Source organism: Elephantulus edwardii, unplaced genomic scaffold, assembly GCF_000299155.1.
Source record: "Elephantulus edwardii isolate Elephantulus edwardi_28Jun2011 unplaced genomic scaffold, EleEdw1.0 scaffold00051, whole genome shotgun sequence".
Taxonomy (NCBI): Eukaryota; Metazoa; Chordata; class Mammalia; order Macroscelidea; family Macroscelididae; genus Elephantulus; species Elephantulus edwardii.
This window is the reverse complement of record NW_006399801.1, coordinates 3,388,058-3,400,856: the sequence shown is the minus strand read 5'-3', so window position 1 is coordinate 3,400,856 and position 12,799 is coordinate 3,388,058. Positions and strand designations below refer to the sequence as shown.

General features: G+C 37.4%; 1 protein-coding gene across 1 annotated transcript in view; it reads left to right on the top strand.

The window, feature by feature from the left end:
- SH3BGR (SH3 domain binding glutamic acid-rich protein) overlaps nucleotides 1-12,799 on the top strand; it is a 95,877-nt gene that overhangs the window by 44,432 nt on the left and 38,646 nt on the right. Inside the window, exon 4 of the mRNA XM_006886774.1 lies at nucleotides 3,984-4,064. Coding sequence (XP_006886836.1) covers nucleotides 3,984-4,064 — 81 coding nt within the window. The remainder of the gene's footprint in view (nucleotides 1-3,983; nucleotides 4,065-12,799) is intronic.

Here is a 12,799-nt window from a genome sequence, read left to right as displayed (position 1 = left end):
TGTTGTTAAGTGCCATTGAGTCATAGATGACTCATAGCGACCCTATGAACAAAAGATCTGAACACCTTCAAATGGACAGACCAGTGCTATACCACTTAGAAGAATGTTTGACCAAAAATAATTAAAACCAGGGTAGGTCAACCTAAATGAAACTTAACAAAAATTCAGAAGACTTAAACTAATCAGCCAACTCGACTGAGTAGATGTATTAAAGGAACTGCACCTCACTAAAATGGAATTCACTTTCTTCTCAAGTGCACATGGTATGTTCTCCAGAATCGATCACATTTTAGGTCACATAGCAACTTCAACAAATTTAAAAACATTGAAATAATACAAAGTATCTTCTCATATCACAATGCCATAAAAGTAGAAATTAACCACAAAATCATCCATGTGGATTCTAAATAACTCTGTGCTAGAACATGATTGGGTTATAAAAAAAAATAAAATAGAGTGAAGTTAAAAAGATCCTTAAAACAAATTAATATGAAAATAATATATACCAAAACCTCTGAGATATAGCTGAGGCAGTCCTCAGCAGGCAATTTTCATAGCAATAGGCACACACGTAAAAAAGGAAGAAAGAAGAAAATTCAATGATCTAACTTTACCATGACCAATATAATTACCATGACCAAGTGGGATCCATAACAGGTATGCAAGGATGGTTCAATATAAGAAAAACAATCAGCGTAATTTACTATATTAACAAAGTAAATAATAAGATCCATATGATCTCAGCAATTGATGCAGAAAAGGCATTTGATAAAATTAAACAGCCATTCCTGATTAAGACATTCAGCAAAATTAGAATAGAATGGAATTTCCTCAGCATGGTGAAAAGTATATATGCAACCCAAGAGCCAACATAATTCTCAATAAAGACTAAAAACATTTTCCTTGTGAACAGGGACCAGACAAAGATGCCCACTGTCACTGCTTCTATTCAATATTGTATTGGAAGTGCTTTCTAGGGTAATATGACAAAAGAAGGAAATAAAAGGCATCCAGATTAGCAAAGAGATGGTTAAACTATCACTTTATGCAGATGATATGGTAGTGTACGTTGAAGCCCCAAAGACTCAACAAAAAACTGTTAAAATGAATAGATCAATTTAGTAGAGTGGCAGGATATAAGACCAATATCCAAAAATCAAGAAAACAAAGATTTTCACCACTGGGCTAATTGACAGCATCATGATGGATGGTGAAGAGATTGAGATTGTTAACAGCTTTAGTTTGCTTGGCTCCACTTGGTACCAGCAGTCAGGAACCCAAGAGAAGAATTGCGTTGAGAAAGTTGGCTGTCAGAGACATTCCCTGAGTACTGAAGAGCAATGATGTCAGTCCAGAGACTAAAATGTGCCTGATCCAGGCCAGACTCTTAACAATTGTTTGTTATTCATCAGAGAGCTAGACAATGACAGAAAGAGAATTGATGACTTTGAGCTGTGGTGCTGGAGAAGAGTTTTGAAACTACCATGGACTGCCAGGAAAACAAACAGGTTCGTCCTAGAGAGGGTGAAGCTGGCTTGCTCCTTGAAGGCAAGGATTATGAAGCTTTGTCTGACATACTTGGGGCTTGTTGCAAGGAGGGATCAATCAGTCCTTGGAGTGGGACATTATGCTTGGAAGGGTGGAGGGATAGAGAAGGAGAACATTGATGATATGGATTGATACAGTGACTGGGGTAATGACAGTAGGTGTGTCAGAGACAATAAATTTGGCACAGGATAGAGCAAGTCTCAGGGCTGTTGTACATAGGGTCACTATGAGTTGCAAGTGACTCTACAGCACATAAAAACAACAATAACAACATCAAAAAATCAGTTGGATTCCTCTACAGTAACAAATATAATTTAGAGAAGGAAACCAAGAAAGCAATACCATTTACAATAGCCAACCACAAATTGAGATACTTGGGAGTGACCCTAACTAGAGATACAAAAGCCCTATAAAAAGAAAACTACAGAACATTTCTACAAGACACAATAAAAGACCTAAAGAAATGGAAAAATGTGATGTTCCCTGTTCATGGATAGGAAGACTTAATATTGTGAAAATGACAATCCTACCAAAAGCAATCTACATATTCAATGCAATCTCAATACAGATATCAAATTCATTTTTCAAGGAGATTGAAAGGGAAATTGTCAAGTTTATTTGGGGAGGAAAGAGACCCTGAATAAGCAAAACACTTCTGAGAAACAAAAATGGAGTGGGAGGCACAGCACTCCTTGATCTCAAAACGTACTATACAGCAATAGTAACCAAAACAGCATGGTATTGGTACAATGACAGGTACATAGACCAGTGGAACAAAATTGAGAACCCAGAACAGCTATCTATGGTCAACTGATATTCAAGAAGGAAATCAAAGCTATCAAATGAGGATGTGACAATATCTTTAACAAATAGTGCTGGCAAAACTGGACTGCTACCTGCAGAGAGCTGAAACGGGATCCACATCTCACACTATACACAAAAATCACCTCAAGGTGGATCAGAGACCTGGGAGTAAAGCCCAAACCATAAAGTTCATAAGAGCTTGATCACAAACTGGGGTTAAGCTTAGAAGGCCATGTCTATGGTATAAAGAGACTGCCAAATACAGCCAGAAATGCACAATCTGAAGACGATAAAATTGATGACTGGGACCTTCTAAAATGTAAATCCCTGTGTGCATCACAAACTTTCTTCAAAAAAAGTGAAAAGAAAACCTACCGATTGGGAACAAACATTTGGCAATACCATCTCAGACAAGAGTCTCATAATGAAAGTTTATAAAATACTTCTGGGCCTCCACAAGAAAAAGACTGATAACCCAATTACAAAATGGGCAAAAGACATGGAAAGAATTTTCACACAGGAAGATATTCAAATGCCAAACAGACACATGAAGGAATGCTCCAAGTCACTGGCACTAAGAAAGATGCAAATAAAAACCACAATGAGGAACCATCTCACTCCAGGAACAGTGGCAAAGTTTAACAGAACAGCAAGTAATAAATGTTGAAGAGGATGTGGCGAGCTGGGAGCTCTTATACAATGGTGGGCTTGTAAAATGGTACAGCCATTCTGGAAGGCAGTTTAGCACTTCCTCAAAAAACTGAACATAGAAATTTCTTATGACACAGCTATTCTATTGTTTGTGATCCACCCCAGGAAAATGAGAACTAAGGCACAAATAGAGACTTGTATACCAATGTTCATAGCAGTATTATTCACTATCACAAGAATGTGGAAACAGCCCAGATATCCAACGACAATTGAATGGATTGAGAACTTATGGTACATTTGCACAATGGAGTACTATGCAGCATGCATGCAGGAGCAGTGATTTTGTAAATTATTACCTATCTTGGGAGGGACTGGAGAACATTATGCTGAGTGAACGAATTCAGTTTCACAAGGACACATATTGTATAAAACCATTATTGTAGAATGAGTATAAGGATCCACGGAAGGGGAGGGTGGAAGCAGAGAGTTGAGGATGTGGTGTTGGTGGTGGTTTAATCATGGGTCATACAGTTTGGTGTGGGAGGGGGATCAGGGGAAAAAAGAAATTGTTTCACACACACACACACACACACACACACACACACACACACACACAATCCAGTGTGCTGTTAAGTCAGCTAATAATGTGGAAACTTTTGAAAAGCCTTTTACTGTATTTTTGGTTTTTTTCCCCAGTAATTCTTGAGCATGAGTAACTGTGCACACATGTGTGACTGTATATGTGTGTGTGCACAATTAAGCGTGAATTCTCACTGCTATGTGAAGACACAATGAAAGTGTGTATAAACTAATGTAACATTTCTTAACTCTCAGCCTTAGTTATCTTTGACAGAGCAAACTGGAACAACTTCTGAACTAATTCCCAACTAGTAACTAATGAATAAATAAGTTCAAAATAGGAAAACATGCTGGTTTTCATATCTGTAATGATTTAAAACATTCTTTTTCTCTGTTTCAAGGATTTTGACTCTTTTTTCTCTGCCAAAGAGGAGAATATTATATATTCGTTCCTTGGCTTGGCGCCCCCTCCAGGCTCAAAGGTAAGATTTATCATGGTTTTGGGATCCAATAGAGGTCATAACTGAAGAAGCTAGAAATCAGCATTGAAGACTGTTTAACAAATGATAATCTTAAAAGCCATGATTTTAGTAATAATCTTAATTCTGATGAAATTTTCACTAATACATGTTTTATTCTAAAGTAATATTTTTGTATTTCTACTGTTTCTTGCTGGAGTACATTTAAAAAAAAACTCCAGTTGAGAACTATCTCTGCATTCAGTAATCTTAAATGGACCATATTAAATATGTAAAATAATATGACTTTCTGGGCTGTGTGTAGGCTTATTTTTTTAAAAATTATTTTTAGGCTTATTTTTAAAAGAATTTCTATTTAAAATGAATTTAACTTCTCATTTTTAGTCTGCTAAAGAGAGGGAAAGTAATCTAGAATTAAGAATAAGATGAAAAAATGCCTTCTGTTTTTATTTTCTAGTGTTTCATCTTTGGTTATATAGAACTATGCCAATTAAATAGAGATGATGCTAATAAAGCTAGTATTATGAATTTGAATTGTTAATACTGACCTCCTAATGTCACTACGCAGTGACCTCTGCCTTACTTATCTTAATCAAGAACTCCATAAATATCTCTCCAAAGACGCAAGTATAAATTTGCTTAATTAATTTATTTGTACTCAACTTCATTTACAAATTTTGTTATGATTGCATTTACAAATTTTGTTATGATTGAGTATTCTAATTTGAGGAGAAGCAAGTGAAAAGCCATAGTTACTGATTTTGTAGTGTGGACAGAGGTATAGTTTTTACAACTGAAGACCCATAATAGAGGTGTTTTTCACCTCTGGTCTTTAGCAATCTGGCAAAAATTGAAAATTGATGGTTTTCTTTACTATTTCATAAGTTAGACACTTACACAGAAGTAAAGTTACTCTCTTTACAAAGATCACAATGAGGAAAACAGAAAGAAGTGTTGAAAAGTATGTACCCACTTCTGACTTAGTCTCATTTTCAGATATTTCAAGTTTACAAGAACTTTAACAAAATTATCAATGGTCTGAGCCCTAGGTGCAGGGCATGAGGTTATGACATGATAATCCAAGATCACAAGAGAACAGTGGGAGACAGGGTGAGAACACGAAGGTAGTCAAGAGATGGGATGGGGAGAAAGAAAGAATAGTCTGCACAGGGCTTCAATGCTAGGGCAGATGTAGGCTAAGTGGAATCCCCAGCTAAGGGGGTCCCGAAAGATGGTGGCCAGTGAGCATCACCACCCTCAACTCTATTTTGGAGGGTTCTATGGTTGTAGGGTAAGGAAGCCCACTTTATCATTCACATGCATCTGAGTGCCTGTTGGGGACATCTTTGTCAAGGATGGAGTGTGGCCTGACTATTGCATCATGACCTAGTCTTTGGAACTTACCATGTCAATAACTGAGAAGTAAGTGTTCAGATATACCTGTTTTCTTGCACTTCAATTTATTGTGCTTCAGAGATAGTACAGTTTTCACATATTGAAGGTTTGTGGTGATCCTCTGAAGAGCAAATCTGTTGGCACCATTTCCCCAGCAATATGTGCTCATTTTGTGTCTCTGTGTCACATTTTGATAAATTTTGCAATATTTCAAACATTTTCATAATGGTGCTGTGACTTTAATAAACTATGTTGTTGTTATGTGCCATTGAGTCAGAACTGACTCAGAGCTCACCCTCCAGTGGGTTTTCAGAGGCAGTAAATAGCTTAAGAGGTTGCCCATCTTTTTCTTGTGGAACAGCTGGTGGATTCGAGCCATGGTCATTTGGGTTGGCAATGCAACTCCTTACCACTAAAGCAGCAGAGCTTCTTGAATAGACTATAATATAGTATAAACATAATAGACTATAATATAGTATAAACATAACTTTCTATACTTTAAAAACAACAAAAAAATTCTTGTGGCTTCTTATTGCGATACTCATTGAATCATATTGGTCTGGACCCAAACTTTCAATATCTCCCTCAAAATCCCTTATTTCTTCATTTTTCTGTATTTTTATAATGTTTTCCCTTATTTCTTCATTTTTCTGTATTTTTCTTTGGAAATTATAATTATTATTAGTATTTGATTGGCACTGGAATTCAGAACTTACCAGCCAATTCAAGGGAGAAATATGAGGCAGGCTGTTTCTGAAAAGATTGTATAGTCTTGGAAACTCTATGTGGCAGTTTCACTCTGTCCTGTATATAGGGTTTCTATGGGGCAGGTGTGTCATAGACAGTGAGATTGACTTAGGATAGGGAAGGGTTCAGAGCTATTGTTCACATGGTTGCTATGAGTCATAGAAGACTGGACAGCACCTAACAACCACATGAATTTAAATTGACTTGAAATTTGTCTAATACTTAACCAAATTGACATATCATAAATTTGTCATTCCTTAACTTTGTGCTTTTTTATTATTTTTTTTATTTGTAATAAACTTATTTCTGCTTTTACAGCTGCACAATGGCTGTATATAGTTCACGAAGTATGCCAGCAAGTTATTGTACCTTCATTTTCTTGACTATTATATTTTTGGATATTAGGGTGTTTACAATTTTTTTAAGTTATAAATAACCCTACAATGAGCAAAGCTACAAAATAGTGGTCTTCGCGTGAACTAGTTCTTTTAGTGACACAAGTGCATGAATGTGTGAGTATATGTCCTTGAAATGTGTGACCAGGTTCCTCATTGACAGGATGATGACGTTTGTTATATTGTTATATTGTACCATAATGTGCCAGTTTCGCGGCACTTCCCAGAAATGATCATGTTTAATCTCCTTGCTCTTAGGACCATTAGGTTTTATTTCAGATATTTGATTCTCATTTTATTGTGCTATGAAAGGATCATGGTGTGGTTACATAAATGCTATCTTTGTGTATATTTGTAACTCAACATATATTTTAATTTCTCTAGGAAAGTACTATTTTTCCCATTTTTTATTATGGTATATATACACTCAGAGAGATATTAAGCAGACACTTTGCTATTTTAGCAATTACTAAGTGTATAATTCAGTGGCATTAACTACTTTCACAGTGTTATGCCACTACGTATACTACTTCCAATTTTTTTCATCTCTCCAGACTTATTAAACTATTGTCTCCCTGTACTTATTAAACTAAAACCTCCTTTTCCTTCTCTCCAAAGACCCTGGTAGCTTCTAGTGTGCTTTCTATCTTTCTATACTGTACTCTGTACTTTGTAGATGTAGAATAAGAAGTTTCCCCCCATTATCAAATAATAAACTTATTAATGCTGTCACAGTCTCATAGAACTTGTTTATGTAGTTTGTATTACATTCTATAAGTTGATGTACCATCATTTTCTTTAGCATGATTTTATTTTGAACATTAAGCTGCTCATAAATTTTTTAAAAAATAAGTTACGTGCCTTCGAGTTGCCTGTCACTCATAGCGACCTAACGCACAAAAGCTCTGAACCTCTTCCTATTCTGAGCCAATCTCATTGTCTCTGACACACCTACCCTCATTTTCTCAGTCACTGAGTCAATTCATCTCATCAAGGCTCTTACTCTCCTGCACCGTCCCTCCACCCTTCCAAGCATGATGTCCTTCTCCAAGGACTGGTCCCTCCCGGCCACCTGCTCAGAGTAATTGGAGCTTCAAAATCCTTACCTCCAAGAAGCAGCTTGGTTTCATCCTCTCCAATACAGACCAGTTTGTTCTCTTGGTGGTCCGTGGTATGTATGTTCAATACTCTTCTCCAGCACCACAACTCACAGGCATTGATTCTTCTTCTGTCATCCATAGTCATTGCCCAGCTCTCTGATCTGCAGTGATTTCAACCATAAAATAGTGTTCCTTTTATTGAAGTATTTCTTTTGGATAAATTCTCACCTTTGATCAAGAGGAAAACTTATTCCAAAGTGAATATACCACATGTGGAACATCCATAGGTATGTTGTTGTTATGTTGTTAAGTGCCGTCGAGTCGCTTGCGACTCATAGCGACCCTATGTACAACAGCCCTAAACTCTGTTCTGTCCTGTGCCAATCTCATTGTCTCTGACACACTCATCCCGATTACCCCAGTCACCTAATCAATCCATCTTCTAGAGGGCCTTCCCCTCCTGCGCCTGCCCTCCACCCTCCCAAGCATGATGTCATTCTCCAAGATCTCTCTTTACAACATGACCAAAGTATGTCAGACGAAGCCTCAGAATTTGCCTCCAAGGAGCAGCCCAGTTTAACCCTCTCCAAGATGAATCTGTTTGTTTTCTTAGTAGTCCACGGTACCCTCAAAACTCTTCTCCAACACCAAAGCTCAAAGGCATCAATTCTCCTTCTATCCTCCCTAGTCATTGTCCAACTCTCTGATGCATAACATGTGATTGCAAAGACCATGGCCTGTATCAGATGCACCTTAGTGTCCAGAGAGACACCATTGCTCTTCACTTTAGAGAGGTCCCTAACAGCAGACATTCCCATAGCACTATGTCTTTTAATTTCCTGGCTACTGGTGCCAAGAGTGTTGACTGTGGAGCCAAGCAAACTAAAGCTGTAAACAATCTTAATCTCTTCACCATCCATCCTGATGCTGCCAATTGGTCCATAGATATACAGTGTGAATATGCATATTTTTTTTCTCTGGGATAAATATTAAGGAGTGCAATTGCAGGAGTACTTGGTCCTTGTAATTTTAGTGTATCTGTCCACAACATTTTAAAATTCTCTGTCTCCAGCTCTCTGCACATTTTGTTATAATATTTTACCTTCTCAAGCTGCCTTCTGAAATCTCTTGTTCACCTCTTTTACTTCAGTTCAGCATCTCTTCCTTTAATTTTGGCTTCTTGAACCTCTAATGCAATTTTTATAGTCTCTTCTGACAAACATTTTGATTTTTTCTCTTTTCCTTCTCTATAATGACCTTTTGCTTTCTTCATGAATGATATCTTTGATATCCTCCTACATTTCCTCTGCTCTTCAATCGTTAATGTTCAATGCCTCAAACCTACTCTTGAGATGGTTCTTAAATTCAACTGGGATAGACCCAAGGTTGTGTTTTGGTTCTTGTGGACTAGTTTTACTTTTCTTCACTTTCGGTTTAAACTTGCATATGACTAATTGATGGTCTGTTCCACAATCAACAACTCATTCACCATTTCTTAACCTGAAAGAATTGAAAAATCTAAGCTTTGAGTTGCAATACTGAGAGATGCTAAAGACACAATCTTGAATGATCCAGGATGCATCAAAAGAAAATGGAAGGAATATACAGAATCATTATAGAGAGAATTAGTTGACACTGAAAAATTGTAGGAAGTACCATATGAATAAGAGCCAATGATAATGAAGGATGAGGTTAAGCTGCACTGAAGGTATTGGCATAAAAAAATAATGCCCAAGGAATCTATGAAATACAAAATTATATATATCAACTAACAAATGCTGCCCTGGATGTCCATGCCAGGAAATTGGGGAACAGCTACCTGGAGAACTGACTTGAAGAAATTATTTGTCCTGATTCCCAAGGAAGGTCCAACAGAATGCAGAAATTATGGAAAAATATCATTAATATCTCAAGCAAGCAAAATGTTGAACATCATTAAAATATAGCTAAAATAGTACATTGGCAGAAAAATGCTGGAAGTTCAAGCTGTCTTTAGAAGATGCCACAGCACCAAAAATATCATTGCTAATATCAGATGGATCCTGGATGAAAGCAAAGATACCAGAAGAATGTCTATTTATACTTTTTTATATTTTTAAAAAATAATTTTATGAACATTTACAGAGATTTTGGATTTCCATTCATTCATTTGGATTTCCATTCATTCATTGCTGCACTTCTCTCCCCGCCCAGCCCTCCCCCGCCACCCCAGTTCGCTCCTCTCTTTGAAAAGTAAAAGAAACACTCCCTCCCTGGTACACAATCCCCCCTGCACCCCTCCCACCACCCCAAGTACATTGCACTATGCAGCCTTAATTGTGGACTCTTGTGATAACCATAATACCCTATCATACACTGATTTTAAATTATTCTCTCCTTCATCTGTTTCAGTGCAGTATACACAATTTATCCGGTTTTTCTCAGTCTTACCCCAACCCTGATATCAGTCCTATTTTACAGCAGTGGCACCATGCAGTATTTGTCCTTTTGTGACTGAGATACTTCACTCAGCATAATGTCCTCCAGGGTCACCCATTTTGAATAATATTGCATGAGTTCCTTGTTTTTCAATGCAGCATAGTATTCCATTGTGTGAATATACCACAGCTTCTCTATCCATTCATTTGTTGATGGGCATTTAGGTTGTTTCCAAGTCTTTGCTATTGTGAACAAAGCCACGATAAACCTGGGTGTGCATATATCTGCTTGGATGTCAGTTATGGTCTCTTTGGGATATAGTCCCAGTAGTGAATTGTTAGGTCAAATGCTATCTCTATTTGCAACTTTTTGAGAAAGTGCCATACCGCCTTCCACAGTGGTTGCACCTATTTATACTTTTGCTGACTGTGCAAAGGCATTTGTGTGTATCCTAACAAATCGTGGCTAATACTGAGAAGAATGGAAATCCTAGAATGCTTAATTGTGCTAATATTAAATCTATACCTAAAATAAGAAACTATTTTCTGAGCTGAGCAAGGGAACAACTCATGGTTTAAAATCAGGAAGAATATGTGTGGGAATTGTATCCTTTCTCCATATCTATTTAACCTGTTGTTGTTATGTGCCATCAGATAGCCTACGACTCATAATAACCTTATGCATAATAGCTGTGAATCCTGCACTGTCCTGAGCCAGTCTCATTGTCTCTGACACACCTTCCTCATTATCACAGTCACTTTGTCAATTCCTCTCTTCCAGAGTATTCCTTTCTTGTACTGTCCGTTCCAAGCATGATGTCCTTCTCCAAGGACCAGTCCTTTCTGGCAGTATGTTCAAAGCATGTGAGATATAGCTACAAAATCCTTGCCTCCAAAGAGAAACCTGGTTTCACTCTCTCTAAGATAGACCTGTTAGTTTTCTTGGCAGTCCATGGCATGTTTAATACTTTTCTCCAGTACCACAACTCAAAGGCATTGATTCTTCTTCCGTCGTTCTTAGTGTCCAGTTCTTTGATGTATAGCAAGTAATGGCAAAGACTGTGGGCTGGATCAGGCACACCTTAGTCTCTAGACTAACATCATTGCTCTTCAGCATTCAGAAGAGGCCCTTGGCATTAGACCTTCCCAATGCAACTCACGTTTTTTAGTTGAGATTTTAATAAAAGTTTATAAAGAACTTTGATTTCCATTCATTCATTGTTGCACATTTTTCTCCCTACCCTCCACCCCCCTAATTAACTTTATTCTTTGGAAAAAAAGTTCTTTTATTGTTATACAGTCCCTATCCCAGCCTCCCCAGTTGACTTTACTATGCAGCTCTTATTTTGGACTCTTGTAATGCTAATAATACCTAATAATATATTCCATTTATACAGTTCTCTCCCTTGTCTGTTTCAATGTCATGTACATTATTTATCCCCTCTTCTCTTAGTTTTCCCCCCAAACCCCTGGCAGTTCTGCATTATGCAGTATTTGTCTTTTTTGCGGCTGAGATATTTCACTCAGCATAATGTCCTCCATGGTCACCCATTTTGTATAATATTTCATGAGATCTTTGTTTTTCAGTGCTGCATGATATTCCATTGTGTGAATATACCACAGTTTCTCTATTCATTCATTTGTTGATGGGCACTTGTGTTATTTCCATCTCTTTGCTCTTGTGAACAAAGCAGAAATAAATGTGGGGGTGCATGGCAACTTGTGTTTTGATTTCCTGTCTGCTGGTGTGAGGAGTGTTGATTGTGGAACCAAGCAAGCTGGAATTGTTAAAAATCTGAATCTCTTCTCCATCTATCATGGTGCTGCCAATTGGTCCAGTGGTGAGAAATTTAATTTTCTTGATGTTAATCTTCAATCTATTTTGAAGACTGTGGTCCTTGACATTCTGCAGCAAGTGCTTGACATCTTCAGTTTTGGCAAGCAAGGTTGTGTTATCTGCATAAAGCATGTTGTTGATAAGTCTTTCTCCAATCCTGATGCCATATTCCTCCTTGTAAAGTCCAGCCTCTTTAATTATCTGTTCCGCATAGAGATTGAAAAAGTATGGAGATGCAACAATGAATGCATTTAAAAGAAAAGAATAAAGAAAAGGTATGGAGACAGGACACATCCCTGATGCACTCTTTTCCTGACTGTGAATCATTCAGTATTTCCTTGCTCTGTTCTGACGACTGCTTCCTGGTCCAAGTGCAGGTTTTTCATTAGCATAATTAAGCGTTCTGGGATTCCCATTCTTTTCAAGATTAGCCAAAATTTGTTGTGATCCATTCAGTTGACTTTTGCATAGTCAACGCAAGACGGACATTGCTTTTGTACCCTCTGCTTTCAGCCAAGATCCATCTGACATTTGTCTCATCTGGATTTTTAATATAAAGAAAATTATACAATATATAGTTCCTATTTTTATTTTTCTTTTTTCAAAGAGATTATCCTATGATAAGATGCATCCTATCTCCATACCTTTTCAATCTATATGCAGAACAGATTATCCGGGAGACTGGGCTCTATGAGGAGAAATATGGGGTCAAAATTGGTGGACAATTTATCAACAATCTGCGTTATGCAGATGACACAACCTTGCTTGCTGAAAATGAAGAGGACCTGAAGCACCTGCTGCAGAGGGTCAAGGACTGCAGCCTCCAATATGGATTGAGGCTCAATGT